Source organism: Dromiciops gliroides, chromosome 6, assembly GCF_019393635.1.
Source record: "Dromiciops gliroides isolate mDroGli1 chromosome 6, mDroGli1.pri, whole genome shotgun sequence".
NCBI classification, from domain to species: Eukaryota; Metazoa; Chordata; class Mammalia; order Microbiotheria; family Microbiotheriidae; genus Dromiciops; species Dromiciops gliroides.
In genome coordinates this window covers 237,159,759-237,179,892 of record NC_057866.1, presented here as the reverse complement: position 1 = coordinate 237,179,892, position 20,134 = coordinate 237,159,759, and the positions used below count along the sequence as shown (strand labels likewise).

General features: G+C 36.0%; 1 protein-coding gene across 2 annotated transcripts in view; it reads right to left on the bottom strand.

Annotated features, from left to right (window-relative positions):
• The window catches only part of GRID2 (glutamate ionotropic receptor delta type subunit 2), a 1,875,262-nt gene that overhangs the window by 180,146 nt on the left and 1,674,982 nt on the right, over window positions 1-20,134 (bottom strand). For both annotated transcript variants that reach the window (XM_043971982.1, XM_043971983.1), the window contains one exon: window positions 7,020-7,186. In XM_043971982.1, the coding sequence (XP_043827917.1) occupies window positions 7,020-7,186 (167 nt within the window). The remainder of the gene's footprint in view (window positions 1-7,019; window positions 7,187-20,134) is intronic.

Genomic DNA, 20,134 nt, shown 5'->3' with positions numbered 1-20,134 from the left:
AAATAGAAAGGGGGAAAGATCTTAGAAAAGGAAGCATGAAAGACAAACTGGGTATGTTTTCTTGGTTTTTCTTGATTATCCTTGTTTACAGTCCTTTTGTTACCTTGTGGGTGAAATGGATTTAAGTAAAGTTGAGTTGCGCAGTCATCACTCTCACTCTCTCCTTCTGAGTCCAGTAGCAAATGAAGTCCAGGAGTAAGACAAAAATTAACATGACTGGGGATGACTTGGGATCCAGCGGATGACTCTGGCATCTTCGATGTCTAACCAAGTTCTGGGTGTTCTCTAGTGCTTGCTTCTGCTCCCTTCGTAGCAGTTGGAACAAATTGTTCTAGTTCACCCATTCTGACAGGGGAAGTCTTCACATGCTTGTGGGTAGACATCCCCCTAACTCACCAATATCTTGAGGTCTGTAGGTTATCTTCAATCTGGTTTAACTCATCTAATTAATTACAGTAATTAAGAACAGGAGATACAAGGAACAAAGCTTTTGACTAAGGTCAAGAAGAAAATCTGGAGGGGCCTTGACACGTAAGTCCTGAAGCCCAGGGGATTGAGCAAAAATAAGTGGGAAGGACTTTTAATATAAAACTAAATTAAATGAGTTGAGACTCTCGGTTGGAGGCTGTATATGAGAAAAAAATAGGGAATGAGCTAGAAATCATAGTTACAAATTAGCTCAGTTATAGCCATAGGAATTTGTTTTTGATCATTTATTTGAGTAAAAATGAACAGGCTGGACTATAGAACATTTAAGGTCTTTCCAACTGAAGGGGTACTTTTTTGTTTTTATTGGTCAGATTTGAGTATAGAGAATTCTGTGTGGGGAAATGTCCTTCTTCTGATGAAACTCAGAACCATTATACATACGAGAGTTTCCTGGGGGCTTTGGAGAGGTTAAGAAACTTGCCAGGTGGTGGTGGTGGTGGTGGTGGTGACGATGAGGAGGTGGAGGAGGGTAAGGATAACAAGGTACATGTAGGCATGTTGCACCCACAGACACATTTCATCCTTATAATAAACCTTTGAGGTAGGTGCTTGTATTATCCCCATTTTATGGAGGATGAAACTGAGACACAGAGTAATTAAGTGACTTGCTTGAGGCCACACAGCTAATGTCTGTGGCAGAATGTGAACTCAGGTATTTTTGACTCCAAGTCCCATCCTTAAGCCACTGTATCACCTCGATGCTTCAATATATGTCAGAAGTGAGCTTAAATCCAGTCATTTCTTTCCTTTCCTTTTTCTTTTTCTGGGGCAATGAAGGTCAAGTGACTTGCCCAGGGTCACACAGCTAGCAAGTGTCAAGTGTTTGAGGCTGTAGTTGAACTCAGGTCTTCCTGGATCCAGGGCCGGTGCCTTATGCACTGTCATTTAACTGCCCCTAAACCCAGTTATTTCAAAAGAAGGCTATGGATCCTCTACCTCACTGTCATTCTCATTTAAATAGCTACTTAAATTTTAGATACAAGGTAAAAACTAATCACTTAATATATTAAACATGAATTCAAATTTTCAAGTAAGTAATGATTAGTGTGAACAGATACTAGGAAAGCAGACAAGATAACTGACCTATTTCTTATCATCCCAAGTGCTAACATTTGCATGGAAATGATTAATTTGGGCAAATCAGTGAATTAGATCAGTGATTCAGGTGAGATGTTTCATAGAAAAATATTAAAATTCCTAGTGTGCATTTAATATCCAATATTTTATAATAAAGAAAGAGATCGCCAAGGTAATAAGCTTTATAATTTCTTCTCAGTTAATACAGTAACAATTTCTTCCCTCATCCCCTGAACAGCTATAGAATCTCCCACTTTCTAGTCTTTTTCTAAGAGCTACTTGAGAAGTGGACTTAGGTGGAAATTTGACAGTACAAGATAAAATGATATTCTAAATATCATCCAGTCATGTTTTTTTTTTAATTTTTCTACCTGCCCAGCTATTAAGCAATCAAGTGCTATTCTTGAACACAGGAAGGACCAATTAAATTTTTTTCTCATAATGCATATTAAAGAAAAAGACTCAAGGGCTTAGCTAGTATTGTTTCCCCATAGTTCAGAGACACACTCCCTTAGATTTAGAATATCTGAAACACTACAGAGATAATGAGGAAAACAACACTGGGCTTGATTTGTTAAATGTATTAGCATCTTGGAGTTCTTTCTGGGTAAAAGGCCCAGAAGTGGATACTGAAATATTGAAACAAATCACATATATAGTTTAAAACACATTAATTAAATACTTTTCAAGGATGAGGAAGTAGTTTTTAAATAAAATGACTCCCAATTGAATTTTTGTATTTGGCACAAATTAATTATTGTTATTTATAACAACTATTACAATAAGTCCTTATTATGAAGTGTCTTTGGTCTGAGCAGTTTGAAAATAAAATATTTATTAGCCCATCTTGATAATGAACCTCTGTAGGGCCAAGTATGGGGAAACTCAGGAAGGCTGAGTGATTTGGTCATATTTACACCTTTAGGGGAAGATTTAGCACTAGAACATTTTCCTTATTCATTTATATTTTTTAATTAGTATAAAGCTTCAACTTGGTTCTTGATATTTGTTGGAAATGTTAAAATTTATCTCTTATATACTTCCTGGATCATTCCCACAGTGGCCACTTCACATGTCCTCTTTTCACAAGCCATCAATCTCCTTGACAATCATCTAATTCCTTTTTCTCTCTGTTACAAACTGGTTCAAAAACGTCCCTTGCTCAGAGCCCTTGATAATCTCAGTCCCTCCCACAATGAGAAGAAACTGCTCTTTATCTGTCATAAATGCCCAGAATTCAGTCAGGTTTTAATCTTTTACTCATCCACAGGAAATCCATTTCAATATCTGTTTATATTCATCGAAAAAATGATTTTTCATCACTTCATCCCAACCTGTGGCTTGAACTCTCAAATCTACCTCTCTAGGCCAGTCTTTTGCCTAAATTTCAGTCCCATGTTTTTGTTTGGTTGTACTGTTGTCATTTTAAATGATATATGCCCAGAGCCAAACTTCTTATCACTTCCCCCAATTTGGTTATTTTCCCCAGTGTCCCCATTGTAATGGTGTTATAGCATTATTAGTGTAACTTTTCTCTCTTTCTTTCATTTTGCTTTTCATATCAATCATCAAGTCCCTTGCACTTTTCTTTTGAAATCATTTCATGCCTGGAATCCTCTAATTATAATATACAGGTTTTCTAAACTCTATATCAGGAAATGATGTCTGAAACTAAAAAGTACTTTTGCAAAATCTCAACAAAAGTACACTTTGTTTTCTTACAATAAGAAATGTTCTAGGAAAAAAAATAGGATGGTTGGTAACCATAGGAAAAATAAAGCTTCTTGGTTGTTCTTCCTGTCTTTTGTATTGTCGCACTGTAATCCATGCAAGCTAAGTGGCCTAAAATATCATTAATTTTTCATTGTGTCATTCTTTTCCTCCAAAACTCACATCATTTACTTATAGTCTACTTTAATCATTTTACCCTCTTCCCACAGTTTTCTAGGCAGGTTTGTCTGTATTCCAGTCAGCTGGGACTTCATGCCTATTTTCTTGTTGTTTTTCTAATTGGAATCTTTTCTGCACTGCTTCCCCTTATTACATCCTAAGAGCCTTCCAATTTCAGTTCAACTTCTTCCTACTTTGAATAATTTTTCCCCTTCTTCATCTTGATATTTATTAGCTTCCATTTATCTCTTTCTCCCTGTGTTTATTTTCTGTACTGCAAGATTAACATATTATTATAGACTACCCTATTATTTAGATCCCTGTATGGGACGTTTGCACACTTTGTAAAAACTGATGTTATATGTAATACTATCTTGTTCACTTATAATTTTATGTCCAAGTATGTTACTTTATTATAAAGACTGCAAACAGGGACCATGTTTTATTCTTTTCCTATATACCTAATTCTATATAGTCATATAGAATGAAATGATCACAGATATAGAACACCATAAGTCATCTTATCTGACCCCTGATTTTACAGATGAGAAAATTTAGGCCCCCAGAGGTCCAGTGGCTTGCCTAAGATCACACAGAGAGTAAGTATCAAAGGTGGGATTTGAACTCAGATTCTCTGACTCGTCTGGTTTTTTGTTTTTTTTTGTGAGGCAATTGGGGTTAAGTGACCTGCCCAAGGTCACCCAGCTAGTAAATGTCAAGTGTCAGAGGCCAGATTTGAACTCAGGTCCTCCTGAATCTGGGGCCGGTGCTTTATCCACTATGCCACCTAGCTGCCCCTTCAAGTCTGTTTTTATATCACCAAGATGGTTCCACAGTAGGTATTCAATACATACTTATTGACTTATAATTTTAAAACCTTTTTTGTTTGCTTTCATGTATGCATTTTACAATGCATTTTTTCACTTCTTTGATTTTTTTAGTAGGGTTCACTGTCTCCTTATAGGTCTTGTGTTTTTAATTGTAGAAATAGAATAGTTCAAATAATTCTAGGGAACACATTTTAGAAAAGCTCTTGACAGACAAGCATATCCAGAGGACTTGACTACTTGACATATAAAAGTCGATTAAGGAACTGGAAGAGTTTAGTGCAAAGAGGATACTTCAGGAGAACATGACAGTTGTCTGTCTTTAGCTATTTGAAGGAATGTCATGTGCAAGAGGGCTCAGACGACTTCTTGACTCTAGAATCAAGGCTAATGGGGAGAAATTAGAGAGGGGATTTTATATCAACATGAATACCACTTTCCTAAAATTTTAAGGTTTCCCAAATGGACACCACTCTAATTTACTAAAATTCTTTAGGTGGAGGCTGTACTCATTAATAGTAATCTTGTAGATGAGAATCAGTGTTTTGGACAGAGGTTGTATTCAATGAGTTTAAACTTGGATTGCACATGGGTAAAAACATGCATATAAAACAATAAAACAAAACCACTACCACCACCACCATCTCTTCACAAATACAGGATTTGGGATGAGTGATTAGATAGTAGATTATTTTAAAAAGAATTAGGAGTTTTACTGAGCTGCAAAACTTAATATGAGATAGCATTGTGGATTGGAGGTCAAAATAGGATGTGGCCTTTGGCCTAATTCAGGGAGATGAGCTTCCAGGAAAAGAAGGTGATGGTCCTTCTGCACTCTGCCTTAGTCAGCTAGTGATTGCTTCCAGTTATAGATACCATTATTTAGGAAGGACATTGATTAAGGTGGAGAGAATCTAGAAGACATAACCAGGATGGTGAAAGGGCTGTAATCCATGTCCCATGGAGATCAGTTGAAGGAACTATGGGTGTTTAACTTAAATAAGAGAAGACTCAGAGACTATATAACAGCTGCCACATGGACAAAAGATTGTAATTGTTCCATTTGGTCCTATAGGGTGGATGAAGGAGAAATGAGTGAAAGTTCACTCATTCAAGTAAAGAGAAAATTTTATGATTGTAGTTAAGAAAACCTTTCCAACAATTAGAGTGATTGAAAAATCTAGTGGGCTGCCTTGAGAGGGAACAGATTCCCTCTCACTGGAGGTCTTCAAAGAAAGGGTGGATGCTGATTTGTCCAGTGTATTATGGTGAGAATTCCTTATTGCTAGTATTTATATAGGGATACGAAACAAAGCACTTTACATATCTACATCTGCATATTATATGCACACACAGACACACAAGACATATATGTGTATATATACATGTGTACACATACATGCACACACATACATATAAGTCATTTGATGGCAAACTCTGAAATTCTGTGATTTCTGAAGTCCTTTCCCATTTTGTATATCTATGTATGACCTATTTAAGGAATTAGATTTAGTATTTCTGGCATTATTTTTTATCTTCCTATTTTTGGTTTTCAGATCTAAAAAAGGATGGAAACAAAAGGGTACAGAGAGTGAACCAGAAAGCAAACAAGATCTTTCAGGAATTGTAAGTGAACAAACATGTTGGGAAAGATTTGATTTCAGGTTTTGGTATCTTCAAACTGGAGAAGAAAATATGGAAGACACTTTATCTTTGAGATGCCTTGTCCCAGAGTTGCTTGATGACACCAAGAACGATATAATGACATATCTGAGTTCCTTCTGGGGTCATAATTCATGTTAGAAGAATAGAATCTCAGACTTGGAAGAACCTCTGTGCATGATCTTATCCCAGTCTTTGTTGATCCAAATGATCCTTTCAGAAGTTTCTTTAGAGGATCTCATTTATGATTTAAAATCTTTGTTCTAGATATTTATAGAGGTTATTCTGTATAGAACTTGATTCTACATAGTTGTAAGCATGTTGGTTCACCCATTAGACTATGAGTTCCTTGAGAGTAGGGACTATTTTTTACCTTTCCTTATATCCCCACTGCTTAGCAGAGTGTTTGGAACATAGTAGGTGTTTAATAAATGTTTATTGTTTAATGTACCCCTCCTATGCCCAAAGTCAATTTATAATCCTTACCAAGAAAACCTAAAAGACCAATTACTTTCCCAAGCAACATTAAGATGCAAAATTTCCTAGCTTCACGCAGATTCTCACAAACTTTCTCACTTAACTTTTCTTTAAAGTTTATTTTGTTCATAGATATTTTTAAGAATAGGTAATAATTTTTCCCAGATAACATTTTTTTAAAAAAGGATGCTAAAAATGCAGAGCCGATATTGAAGAGATTTATCTACCCAATGATATTCTAACAGAAAACACCAACTCTGCTTCATTTATCTGTCTCCTCCTATGCATGTGAATGTGAGCTGTTACTGTAAGTTTAAATTGTTAGAATAAAGTCACATTTGTGTGGTGTTTCCTTGTTCTTTTGTCATTTGGTAGGTCAAAAAACCACTGCCTTTATAAGTTTTTGCTTATGTACTTTCAGAACATGTCTCAGGAAAAGAATGAATCTGCATGAATACCACTCAAAGATGGAACTTTTGATGAAAATGAAATAGTTTTCTTAATAATCAAATAAAAAATGTAAAGTAGGCATAACTGACAAGTATTCCCCTTGCCCTCCCCTGTCCCTTCTGTAGTTGGACCAAATTCAAATCTTACCTTTGTGAAAAGACATCCCGGTATGGACTGCCATGCTGTAGTGCAATTCCGTACCCTCTATCAGCAACAGTATTCCCAATAGTATAAAAGGAACAATCTGGGTCATTGATAGCCACATATTCCAGGACAGCTGCATCCCATACAAAAGCATAATTTCCATATTTCACCTGCAGTGAACAAAGGACAGGGAAAACAGGCAACTAAGTTTTAATTCATAGTATTATAAAATTTAAATAGAGACTATTCACTCATTCAACAAGCATTTAAGTGCCTTTTTTGTGCCAGGCAATGAATTACTGAGGATATGGAGCCAAAAATTAAACAATTCCTGCACTCAAGGGGGTTGTGTTCTACCGAAGGAAATAACATGTAGACAGAATTAAATTCTTGGAGGCAAGGGACTATTTTCCTTCTGTACTTGTATTCCCAATAGTAAGAAATAGTATAGTCATTAGAATTTACTGAGCAGAGGAGTGACCTGGTCAGATGCATTTTAGGAATATCACTTTGGTGCCTGTGTGCAAGAGAAATTACAATAGACATTTTTCTTTAATGCAGAGGTGTATTTTATCATAAGAAGCAGTGAAAATAAATTAAGAGGTATAAACTAATTATTCAGCCCATTTTGCCTCCATTTTAGCAGTTTTGTTTCATTTTCAAGCAAAATTTCTTAGTGGAGATAGCACTTGTGTTGGGTTTTAAGGAATCCCATTCAGATGAATTCAGTGGGGACAGGAACCTGTTAGCCATAGGTGTTGATATGACCTTTAAGACACAGGGAAAATTGGGGCTGAGAAATTTCGGGGTTCAAAGTTTGTAATGAGGATGAGAAGGTAATAGTAATAAGGTAATAGTAACAAGAAGAGGTAGTTTAAAGTGCCAGCTATTGTAGACAGGTTACAGTGAATGATGATTTAAAAAAAAAAAACAACATTTGGATTTGGTAATTGGGAAGTTGTTCTTGATCTTAGAGAAAGAAATTTGATTAAAATGGTGGGAGTGGGGGCAGCTAGATGGCGCAGTGGATAGAGCACCGGCCCTGGAGTCAGGAGTACCTGAGTTCAAATCCGGCCTCAGACACTTAACACTTAACTAGCTGTGTGACCCTAGGCAAGTCACTTAGCCCCAATTGCCTCACTAAAAAAAAAAAAAATGGTGGGAGTGGAAGCCATGTTGCAATTTATTGAAGAGTGAGTGGTGAGGATATAGAGCCATCAGATACAGGCAAATTTCAAACAAAATTTAATTACAAAAGAGGAACAATATGGGAGAGGAACATAAAGGGGAGATTTATTTTAGGATTGAGGAGACGAGCATGTTCTTTGGTGAATGGGATAGAGCAATAAGGCAATTTTCTGAAGAAGAATTCAAAACAATTTATAGTCATATGAAAAAAATTGGAGGGGATGTGGAAAAATTGGGAAAGCAAGTCGTTGTTGGTAGAATTGCGAATTGATCCAACCATTTTGAAGAGCAATTTGAAATTATGCCCAATGAGTTACTAACCTAACCATACCCTTTGACCCAGCAATACCACTATTCAGCTTATTTATAAAAATAATTAGAGGAAAAGGAAAAGAACCTATATTTTCTAAAATGTTTATACCATTTTTCTTTGTGGTGGCAAAAAAAACCCCTGGAAATTTCAGGGATGCCCATGAATTGGAGAATGGCTGAATAAGTTGAGCTGTATGATTGTGAAGGTATACTACTGTGATATAAGAAATGATGAAAAAAATGAATTTAAAAATGAGCTGAATGATTTTAGAAAAATGTGGAAAGAAATGCATGAAATAATGATGAGTGAAATGAGTAGAACCAAGAGAATATTGTATATAGTAATAGCAATATGAAGAACGACTGAGCAAATAAGTTATTTTGACTATTATAAATACCCACATTAACTACAAAGGCCATATAAAGAAAGACACTATCTGAATCCAGAGAAAGAGCTTATAAATAAAAGTATGTATAAAATAATTTTACACATATATGTATATATACATCCCTATATATGTATATCCACACACATATACACACATATGTGGGTTTATACCTATTTGTGTCTGATGGTAGCTATCTCTAGGGTGGGGGGTTTAGGAAGAAAAAAAGCTTACATGCTAATTTTTTGCATATTTGAAAAGAATAGCAACTTGTTGATTACAGTTTCATATGTAATCATCTTTTTATTGTACAATGTTATGGAAATGCTTATTGTATTCCATAAATTAAAAATATTTTTTAAATTATGAAAAAAATAAGAAAGAGACAAGTTGCTTGAGAGAGGAGGAATGGATTAAGCATATGAAAGTGGGGGAAATGAGAAATGGGATCAGTACAAAAAAAGATTAACCTTATCAAGGAACAGTGATACCTTTTTCTGACACAGCAGAAAAGGATCAAATGAGTGATGCTGCTGAATGCTTTTGAAGGGTGGAGGAAGAGAGTTGAAGTAGCTCCTTTTGGATTACCTTAAGCCTCTCAGTGAATATGGGGCTCAATGATCTGTTGTAAATGTTAGAGTGTTGTTGGGGTCTTGAGGATAGAAGAAAAGGTTAGGAACATTACTGTGAGGTTGACATATGAAGTTAATAAGAGTCAAGCAGAAGGATTACTGAGCACCAGTGAGGTCTCTGCTGAAGTAACATACCTAAATTTTATACTAGGTAAAATCATCTCAATTTTGTAATTCTTTCCAGTCAATCTTAGCAGTACAACCACAGAAATAGATGAATTGTTTGAAAGAGTTATTTAAAATAGAAGGTTAATAGGTTAGAAAATGGCATAAATTCTGTGTTTGGGGAAGGGCTGAGGAGTCCAGGGTGATAATTTAAAGTTGGATCATTGGGTCAAATCTGTGTTTCTAGATAAATGAAGGGTGAAAAGATGGATTAAGATTAGAGTGAGTACTTTTGGGTCTTTTTCCCAAACAGATCATAAAAAAGGGAAAAGGACCTACATGTACAAAAATATTTATAGCTGCTCTTTTTGTAGTGGCAAGGAATTGGAAATTGAGGGGATGTCCATCAATTGGGGAATGAACAAGTTGTGGTATATGAATGTAATGGAATTCTATTTTGCTGTAAGAAATGATGAGCAGGCAAATTTCAGAGAAACCTGGAAGTACTTGCATGAACTGATGATGAGTGAGATGAGCAGAACCAGAAGAACATTTTACATATTATCATCAACATTATGTGTTGATCAACTGTGATAGAATAGATTTTTCTCACCAATCCAATGGTACAAGAAAGTTCCAAAGGACTCATGATGGAAAAGGCTATCCAAATTCAGAAAAAAAAAAAAAAAAAGGAACTGTGGAATATGGTTGCTGATTGGACCATACTATTTCTTTGTTTTTGGTGCTGTTGGTTTTCTGTTTTGAGGTTTTTCATTTTTCCTCCAATTCTTCTCTTATAACATAACTAATGCAGAAATATGTTTAATGTTATTATGTATATATAACCTAAATCAGATTACCTGCTGTCTAGGGGAAGAGGGAGGGAGGGGAGGGAGGGAGAAAACTTTGAAATTGGAAATCCTATATAAACAAATATTGAAAAAAAAAAGATTAGAGCGAGTATCTGAGAGGTAGTTGAGGTGAGGGTGAAGAACATAGACATAGATATAGTTGGGGTAAGTTTGGAAAAGGTGGAAGGGTAGGAGGTTGTGGTTGGAGACAAGAAATCTGAAATACAGGATTTTAGGGACCGTGCCATTCTATGATATGAAACGGGTAAAAAAGGAATTTTGGTTATGTTTTGCTAAAGTTGGCTTGATGAAATCGAAGAGGTTTAGCAATTGTGTGGAGATAAGATATACAAATACACACACACACACACACACAACTATAATACAAACTATGGTGTGGCAAATACCAAAAGGTAGGCATAAAGCACAAAGTAAGTGGCATGATGCTATTATGTCCTTATCTAAATAATAGTATTTTGGCAGTATTTTCTTATCTGACCACTTGCCAAAATTATTGGAGCACATTTCAAATTTCTTACATTTGAGACATATTACAGGGAAAGAATACTTGATTGGAGTTCATTTGTGTCTTAGTGTTTTTAACTATAAGGTGATCTAGGATGGGGGTGGGGAGGAATGGGAATTAATGTTTGTTTCCTTGTGCTTCACTTTGTTTGAAACAAACAAAATATACTGCCACATGGGAAACATTTTGTCTTTCCAAGGAAGAAGGCTTGAAAAAAGCATAGGAGATAAAAACAGATCCACCTGTGTGTACTCAGTTCTTGAGTGTTTTTAACTGAGTGGTTGGTGGAGGATAAAATGATTGTGAATTACTGGCATATGGTACTGTGATTAAGCCAGAATCGATCAATAGTGGTCTATGAAATTCATTTCCTACATAAGTCCTTAAGATAAAGCTAGGCTTAGAATTTATTACACATAGCTCTAGGTCATATTACTCTTTCTGCATCATTCATTTAACTTTCCAGAACCTGTGCAGCAATAATAAATCATTATCAGATTTAAATTTCAAGATTGACTTAAAAAATATATGGTTTTGTTGACCATTATTTTAATTATGGCTCTGCTATAATTTCTGTAATATTTTGCTTTCATGCATCTTACAAAGGTTACAGCTGTTACTAAGAAAAATAAGTAGCATTTACTTCTGGGTTGTTTAAACTGATTAAAATGCTTTTAGTTTGAATAAGCAAGAGAATTACAAACTTTCCAATTCAACTCTCTACCACGATAACCTAAAGTCACTGACTCACTTTTAAAAAACAACAACAACCCCCACACCAAGATTTCTGTTTCTACATTTTCAATGACACAATTAGCTTTTGGGGGGGGGGTAAGGGGAATAGGGGGCGGGGCAGTGGGGGTTAAGTGACTTGGCCAGGGTCACACAGCTAGTAAGTGTCAAGTGTCTGAGGCCAGATTTGAACTCAGTTCCTCCTGAATCCAGGGCTGGTATCTTATCCACTGCGCCACACCTAGATGCCCCAACACCTTTAGCTTTTAAAAGTTTTAAAAATTGGCAGGACCACAGCACAGTGGCAGTATTTTATAAATCCAAGAGCATTAAGAATTTTTACGGGGGGGGGGGGGGGGCAGAGCCAAGATGGCGGAGAGGAAGCAGCAAGCTGCCTGAGCTCTCCTTCTGTTCCCTCAAAAAGAACATTAAATCAAGCCTCTGGATGGATTCTGAAACTATAGAACCTGCAAAGGGACAGAGAGACACAGTCTTCCAACCAGAGATCATTTAGAAGACTTCAGGAAAAGGTCGGTCTGACTCGGGCAAAAGGGAGGCCCAGTGCAGGGCAGCAACCCAGTGCCGAGGGGGTTGGGGCAAGTCAGCAGGAGCTGCGGGCCACAGCTGAACAACTGAGGCCCCTGGAACCTGGCTCAAAAATCTGGTGGCCAAGAAGGACAGTGGAAAAACCTATTTGCACCGGCCGGGAGGGCCACGAATGGGTCAGGTGGGATGGGGCACTGGGATCGGGCGCCTGGCCGAGTACACTCAGACAGGAAGTGCAGGGGGGTGAACTGCACACACTATAAAGGCCTCAGAGTAAAAAGCCGGTCACACAGCACCTATACCCCTGCACAAGAAGCCTAAAACAGGGACCCTGGTACCCCCAGAGCAGACCTCAACTCAACTTAAAAAATAAATAAATAAGCTGCAATAATGAGTAAGAAGCAAAAAAGAGCCCTCTCCATTGAGAGCTTCTGTATCAATAGGGAAGAAGCCAACGCAAACTCAGATGAGGACAATACCCTCAAATTGCCTACATGTGAAGCCTCATGAGGGAAGGTGAATTGGTCTCGGGAACAAAAAGTCTTCCTAGAAGAGCTCAAAAAGGATTTTAAAAATCAATTGAGAGAGGTAGAAGAAAAAATGGGGAGAGAAATGAAAGCAAAACAAGAAAACTATGAACAAAGAATCAGCAGCTTGGAAAAAGAAGCACAAAGATTGACTGGCCAAATGGAAAAAAAAGTGCATAATTTCACTGAAGAAAACACTGCCTTAAAAAATTCAGTTGGCCAAATGGAAAAAAAAGTACATAATCTTACTGAAAAAAACAATGCCTTAAAATTTAAAATTGGACAGTTGGAAGATAAGGAATCCATGAGACACCAGGAATCAGTCAAGCAGAATCAAAAGAATGAAAAAATAGAAGAAAATGTGAAATGCCTCATTGGAAAGACAACTGATCTGGAAAACAGATCGAGGAGAGACAATCTGAGAATCATTGGACTGCCTGAAAGCCATGACCAGAAAAAGAATCTAGACACCATACTCCAGGAAATTATTAAGGAGAACTGCCCTGATATCATAGAATCAGAGGATAAAAACATCATTGAAAGAATCCACCAATCACCTCCTGAAAGAGACCCCAAAAGGAAAACTCCAAGGAATATTGTAGCCAAATTCCAGAATTATCAGGTGAAGGAGAAAATACTCCAAGCAGCCAGAAAGAAGCAATTTAAATATCATGGAGCCACAGTCAGGATTGCTCAGGACCTGGCATCTTCAACATTAAAGGACTGCAAGGCTTGGAATATGATATTCTGGAAGGCAAAGGAGTTTTGATTACAGTCAAGAATCTATTACCCAGCAAAAATGTGCATTTTCTTTCAGGAGAAAAGATGGACATTTAATGACATTGGGGACTTTCAATCTTTCCTGGTGAAAAGACCAGAACTGAATGGAAAATTCGATCTCAACATACAAGACTCAAGAGAAGTTTAAAAAGGTAAACAGAGGGGGGGGGGGAAGGTTACCCTATTAGGTTAAACTGTTTATATCCCTACATGGGAAGATAATACTCATAACTCTTAAGAATTGTAAATGTATTTGGGCACAGAGAAGGACTTTACACAGAGGGTATAAATATAAATTGTCTTTGAGGTGATGATACAAAAAAGAATTAAGGGGTTAAAAAGGGAATCTATGGGGAGGAGAGGAAAGGGAAAGTGGAATGGGGTGAATTATATCATATGAAGACATGAAAAAAATACCTATTACAATAGAGGGAAAGAAAAGAGGGGTGAACACTGTTTCGACCCTATTCTCATTAGATTTGATTCAAAGAGGGAATAACATATACGTTCACTGGGATAAAGAAACTTAACTCATTCTTTAGGGAAGCAAAAGGGGAAGGGAAAGGGGGGGGACTGATAGAAGGGAGGACAAAATCAAGGGAGAAAAGGGTAAAGAAAAGAGAGGGGATGATAAAAAGGGAGGGCAGATTGGGGGAGGCAGGGGTAAGAAGTAAAACGTGGGTGAGGAGGAATAGGGTGAAAGAAGCGGGGGAAAGTACAAAGGGGGTAAATAGAATGGAGGGGAATAGACAGTCAGTAATAATAACTGTGAATGTGAATGGGATGAACTCTGCTATAAAACGGAAGCAAATTGCAGAGTGGATTAAAAACCAGAATCCTACAATATGCTGTTTACAAGAAACACATTTGAAGCAGAGAGATACATACAGAGTAAAAGTAAAAGGCTGGAGCAGAATATATTGTGCTTCAGCTAAAGTAAAAAAAGCAGGGGTAGCAATCCTTATCTCAGACAAAGTGCAGGCAAAAATAGGTTTCATTAAAAGAGATAAGGAAGGAAATTACATCTTGCTTAAAGGTACTATAGATAATGAAGTAATATCAATATTAAATATGTATGCGCCAAGTGGTATAGCATCCAAGTTCTTAGAGGAGACGTTAAATGAGTTACAAGAGGAATTAGACAGTAATACTATACTAGTGGGGGATCTGAATCTCCCCCTCTCAGAATTAGATAAATCTAGCCAAAAAATAAATAAGAAAGAAGTGAAAGAGGTGAATAGATTATTAGAAAAGTTAGACATGATAGCTGTCTGGAGAAAATTGAATGGGGATAGAAAGGAATATACCTTTTTCTCAGCAATACATGGCACATTTTCAAAAATTGACCATGTATTAGGGCACAAAAACATCATAGTCAAATGTAGAAAGGCAGAAATAGTAAATGAATCCTTTTCAGATCATGATGCAATAAAAATTACATGTAAGAAAGAGCCAGGGAAAATTGCAATGAAAATCAATTGGAAACTAAATAATTTCATTCTAAAGAATGAATGGGCCAAACAACAAATGATAGAAACAATCAATAACCTTATCCAAGAGAATGACAATAATGAGACAACATACCAAAATCTATGGGATGCAGCCAAAGCAGTGCTTAGGGGAAAAATATATAGCTCTAAATGCTTACATGAATAAAAAAGAGAAAGAGGAGATTAATGAATTGGGCATGCAACTTAAAAAGCTAGAAAAAGAACAAATTAGAAATCTCCAATTAGATACTAAATTAGAGATCCTGAAAATCAAAGGAGAAATTAATAAGACTGAAAGCAAAAAATACTATAGAATTAATCAATAAAACTAAGAGCTGGTTTTATGAAAAAACCAATAAAATAGATAAAATATTGGTTAATGTGATTTAAAAAAAGAAAGAAGAAAACCAAATTACCAGTATCAAAAATGAAAAAGGTGATGTTACCACCAATGAAGTGGAAATTAAATCAATAATTAGGAATTATTTTGCCCAACTGTATGCCAATAAATTTGACAATCTAAATGAAATGGATGAATATTTACAAAAATACAAACTGCCCAGGTTAACTGAAGAGGAAATAAAATCCTTAAATAAACCCATATTAGAAAAAGAAATTGAACAAGCCATTAATGAACTCCCTAAGAAAAAATCCCCAGGGCCAGATGGGTTTACAGGTGAATTTTACCAAACATTTAAAGAACAATTAATTCCAATATTATACAAATTATTTGGAAAAATAGATGAAGAAGGAGTTCTACCAAATTCATTTTGTGACACAAATATGGTGGTGATACCAAAACCAGGCAAAGCAAAAACAGAGAAAGAAAATTATAGACCAATTTCCCTAATGAATATTGATGCTAAAATCTTAAATAAGATATTAGCAAGGAGTTTACAGCAAGTGATCACCAGGATAAAACACTATGACCAGGTGGGATTTATACCAGGAATGCAGGACTGGTTCAACATTAGGAAAACTATTAACATAATCAACCACATCAATAAGAAAACCAACCAAAATCATATGATTATCTCAATAGATGCAGAGAAAGCTTTTGACAAAATACAGCAACCATTCCTAATAAAAACACTAGAGAGTTTAGGAATAGGGGGAGCTTTCCTTAGAATAATAAACAGTATCTACCTAAAGCCATCAGCAAGTATTATATGCAATGGAGATAAATTAGAGGCCTTCCCAATAAGATCAGGGGTGAAACAGGGATGTCCATTATCACCCCTATTATTTAATATTGTCCTAGAAATGTTAGCTTTAGCAATCAGAGAAGAAAAAGGAATTAAAGGAATTACAATAGGCAAGGAGGAAACAAAACTGTTATTCTTTGCAGATGATATGATGGTATACTTAAAGAATACTAGAGAATCAACTCAAAAATTACTTGAAACAATTAACAACTTTAGAAAAGTAGCAGGATATAAAATAAATCCACACAAATCATCAGCATTTCTATACATGACCAACAAAGTCCAGCAGCAAGAGATAGAAAGAGAAATTCCACTTAAAATAATGGTAGATAATATAAAATATTTGGGAGTCTACTTGCCAAGACAAACCCAGGAACTCTATGAACACAACTACCAAACACTCTTCACACAAATCAAATCAGATCTAAATAATTGGAAAGATATCAATTGCTCATGGATAGGCAGAGCTAATATAGTAAAAATGACAATACTGCCTAAATTAATTTACTTATTCAGTGCTATACCAATCAGACTACCTAAAAATTATTTTATAGAGCTAGAAAAAATAATAACAAAATTCATCTGGAAAAACAAAAAAATCAAGAATATCCAGGGAAATAATGAAAAAAAATTCAAAGGAAGGTGGGTTAGCGGTACCAAACCTGGAGCTCTACTGTAAAGCGGCAGTCATCAAAACTATCTGGTACTGGCTAAAAAATAGAGTGGTAGATCAATGGAATAGGCTAGGCTCAGGAAATGCAGTAGTAAATGACACTAGTAATGTAGTGTTTGATAAACCCAAAGACTCCAGCTTCTGGGATAGGAACTCAGTATTTGACAAAAACTGCTGGGAAAACTGGAAGATAGTATGGCAGAAATTAGGCATAGACCAACATCTTACACCCTATACTAAAATAAGGTCAAAATGGATACACGATTTAGACATAAGAGGTGATACCATAGGTAAATTAGGAGAGAAAGGAATAGTCTACCTATCAGATCTTTGGAAAGGAAAACACTTTATGATCAAACAAGAGATAGAGTATATTATAAAATGCAAAATGGATGATTTTGATAACATTAAATTAAAAAATTTTTGTACAAACGAAGAAATGTATCCAAAATTAGAAGGGAGGCAGAAAGCTGGGAAACAATTTTTGTGGCCAGTACTTCTGATAAAGGCCTCATCTCTAAAATATATAGGGAACTAAATCAAATTTATAAGAATCCAAGTCATTCCCCAATTGAGAAATGGTCAAAGGATAAGAACAGGCAGTTTTCTGATGAAGAAACCAAAGCTGTCTATTCCCATATGAAAAAATGCTCTAAATCTCTAATGATTAGAGAGATGCAAGTTAAAACAACTCTGAGGTACCACCTGACACCTATCAGATTGGCTAAAATGACAAAAAAGGAAAATAATAAATGTTGGAGATGTGGGGAAATTGGAACACTAATGCATTATTGGTGGAGCTGTGAACTGATCCAACCATTCTGGAGAGTAATTTGGTATTATACCCAAAGGGCGATAAAGCTGTGCATACCCTTTGACCCAGCAATACCACTTTTGGGTCTTTTCCCCAAAGAAATCATGGAAGGGGGAAAGGGACCCACATGTACAAAAATATTTATAGCTGCTCTTTACGTGGTGGCAAGGAATTGGATGTTGAGGGGATGCCCATCAATTGGGGAATGGCTGGACAAGTTGTGGTATATGAATACAATGGAATACTATTGTGCTGTAAGAAATGATGAGCAGGAGGAGTTCAGGGAAATCTGGAGGGTCTTGCGTAAGCTGATGATGAGTGAGATGAGCAGAACCAGAAGAACATCGTACACAGTATCATCAACATTGAGTGTTGATCTACTGTGATGGACTATATTCTTCTCACCAATGCAATGGTACAGAAAAGTTCCAGGGAACTCATGATGGAAGAGGATCTCCAAATCCAAAGGAAAAAAAAAACTGTGGAGTATAGATGCTGAATGAACTATACTATTTCTTTTGTTTTTGGTGCTGTTGTTCTTTTCTATTTTGAGGTTTTTTATCAGTGCTCTGATTTTTTCTTTTGTAACATGACTAATGCAGAAATAGGATTAATGTTATTATATGTGTGTGTGTGTGTGTGTGTGTGTGTGTGTGTATGTGTGTGTATAACCTATATCAGATTACCTGCTGTCTAGGGGAGGGGGAAGGGAGGGAAGGGATGGAGAAAAATCTGAAATTGTAAAGCTTGTATAAACAAAAGATGAAAACTATCTTTACATGTAACGGGAAAAAAAAATAAAATACTTTATTAATTTTTTAAAAGAAAGAATTTTTACAATTAAGCTGTTACAATGTTAATTACAATGTTAATGTTGTAATTAAACTGTTATCATGCCAATAACTTATTTTATTTCTAGTAAAGTTACATAAACTGTTCACCTATGTTCAATCTTTTAAGTGACTGGTAAATGATATTGGTGCAGTAATCACTGGCAATTGACAATGAGGGTGAATACACCAGAATAGAAGCTTGAGTCAATCACATTGAACACTAGTGCCCCTCAGTGGACTCAATTTATAAGTAGGGTGTTTAAGGGGTAAGTGCAGAATCTCACTATACTATAAAAATCATATGCATACATACATGCACACATGCATGCATACCTATACACACATACATATACATATATGCATACACACACACACACACATATATTCATTCATCTCCACCCCACCCCCGTTTGTTGTCTTCTTTCCAGTTTCATTCTTAGATGCCCTTAGGATAGGCGTTCTTAACTTGTGATCTTTGAACTTGTATTTATGTATGTATGTTCATATATACACATATATAATTTATATACATGTAGTTATCTTAACATAATTCATTTTCTTTTTAAAGTTTTTGTTTTGTTTTATGAATTAAAAAAAAACTCATTAGGAGAATTGATCCATAGATTTCATTGGATTTCCAAAGGGATTTATGGCAGGTCCTATACTTCATAATGATTCCACATCATTGGTCCTCTTCTCAAGCTTTCTGTGAACTTGCTTTTCCTTCCATGGCTTCTCACTTTTTAAAGAATGTTGTGAAGCTGCTTATAATCTTTTACCATCCTTCTTCATAAACTTTTACAAACAAGTTTATATTTTAAACCCTGGTAGCCATATCTTTCCACTTGGCACACAGATCAAGTGTTTGTTGGATGAGGCTTTTGCAGCCTCCTTGCTTTGCCAATTCATTTGCATTTGATAAGCTTCCTTACTCAATAGTCTATGTTGATTTCTATTTTTTAAAAAATTGATATCCTACTTTTGGCATCAACTGGTTGGAGTTGCCTCAATATATTATCATTCTTTTTCATTTTTTTACTTGTCTGATCTTTGCTTTAACAAGTCAGAAATCTGTGTGGACAAGGCACATGATTTGGAAATGGCTGTCATAGAGCTAATCAGTCAGGTTCATCTGTATAGCAGTTAGTGCTTGCCACATCCACGGATTCTTGGTCCTTCCTTTAAAGAAAATATTAATAGTTTATAGGGATGAAGTTTCTGTATATAGTATAAGCATTTGGCCTCTCCCTCTCCCTCTCCCTCTCCCTCTCCCTCTCCCTCCCTCCCTTCTTCTTCTTCTTCTCTCTCTCTCTCTCTCTCTCTCTCTCTCTCTCTCTCTGCTTCTGAACCACATTTTCTAATAGATTTCCCCCTGTTATGCTCACCATTGCATCGCAGTCACTAAGTATTAAAGTATATTTTGATTTAACTTGGAGAATACCTAGAGCTGGCAAATGTGTCTCTCTTCTTCCCCTGATGCCATAAATTCAGTCAATGTCTCCTTTCCAGCTCCCGTAT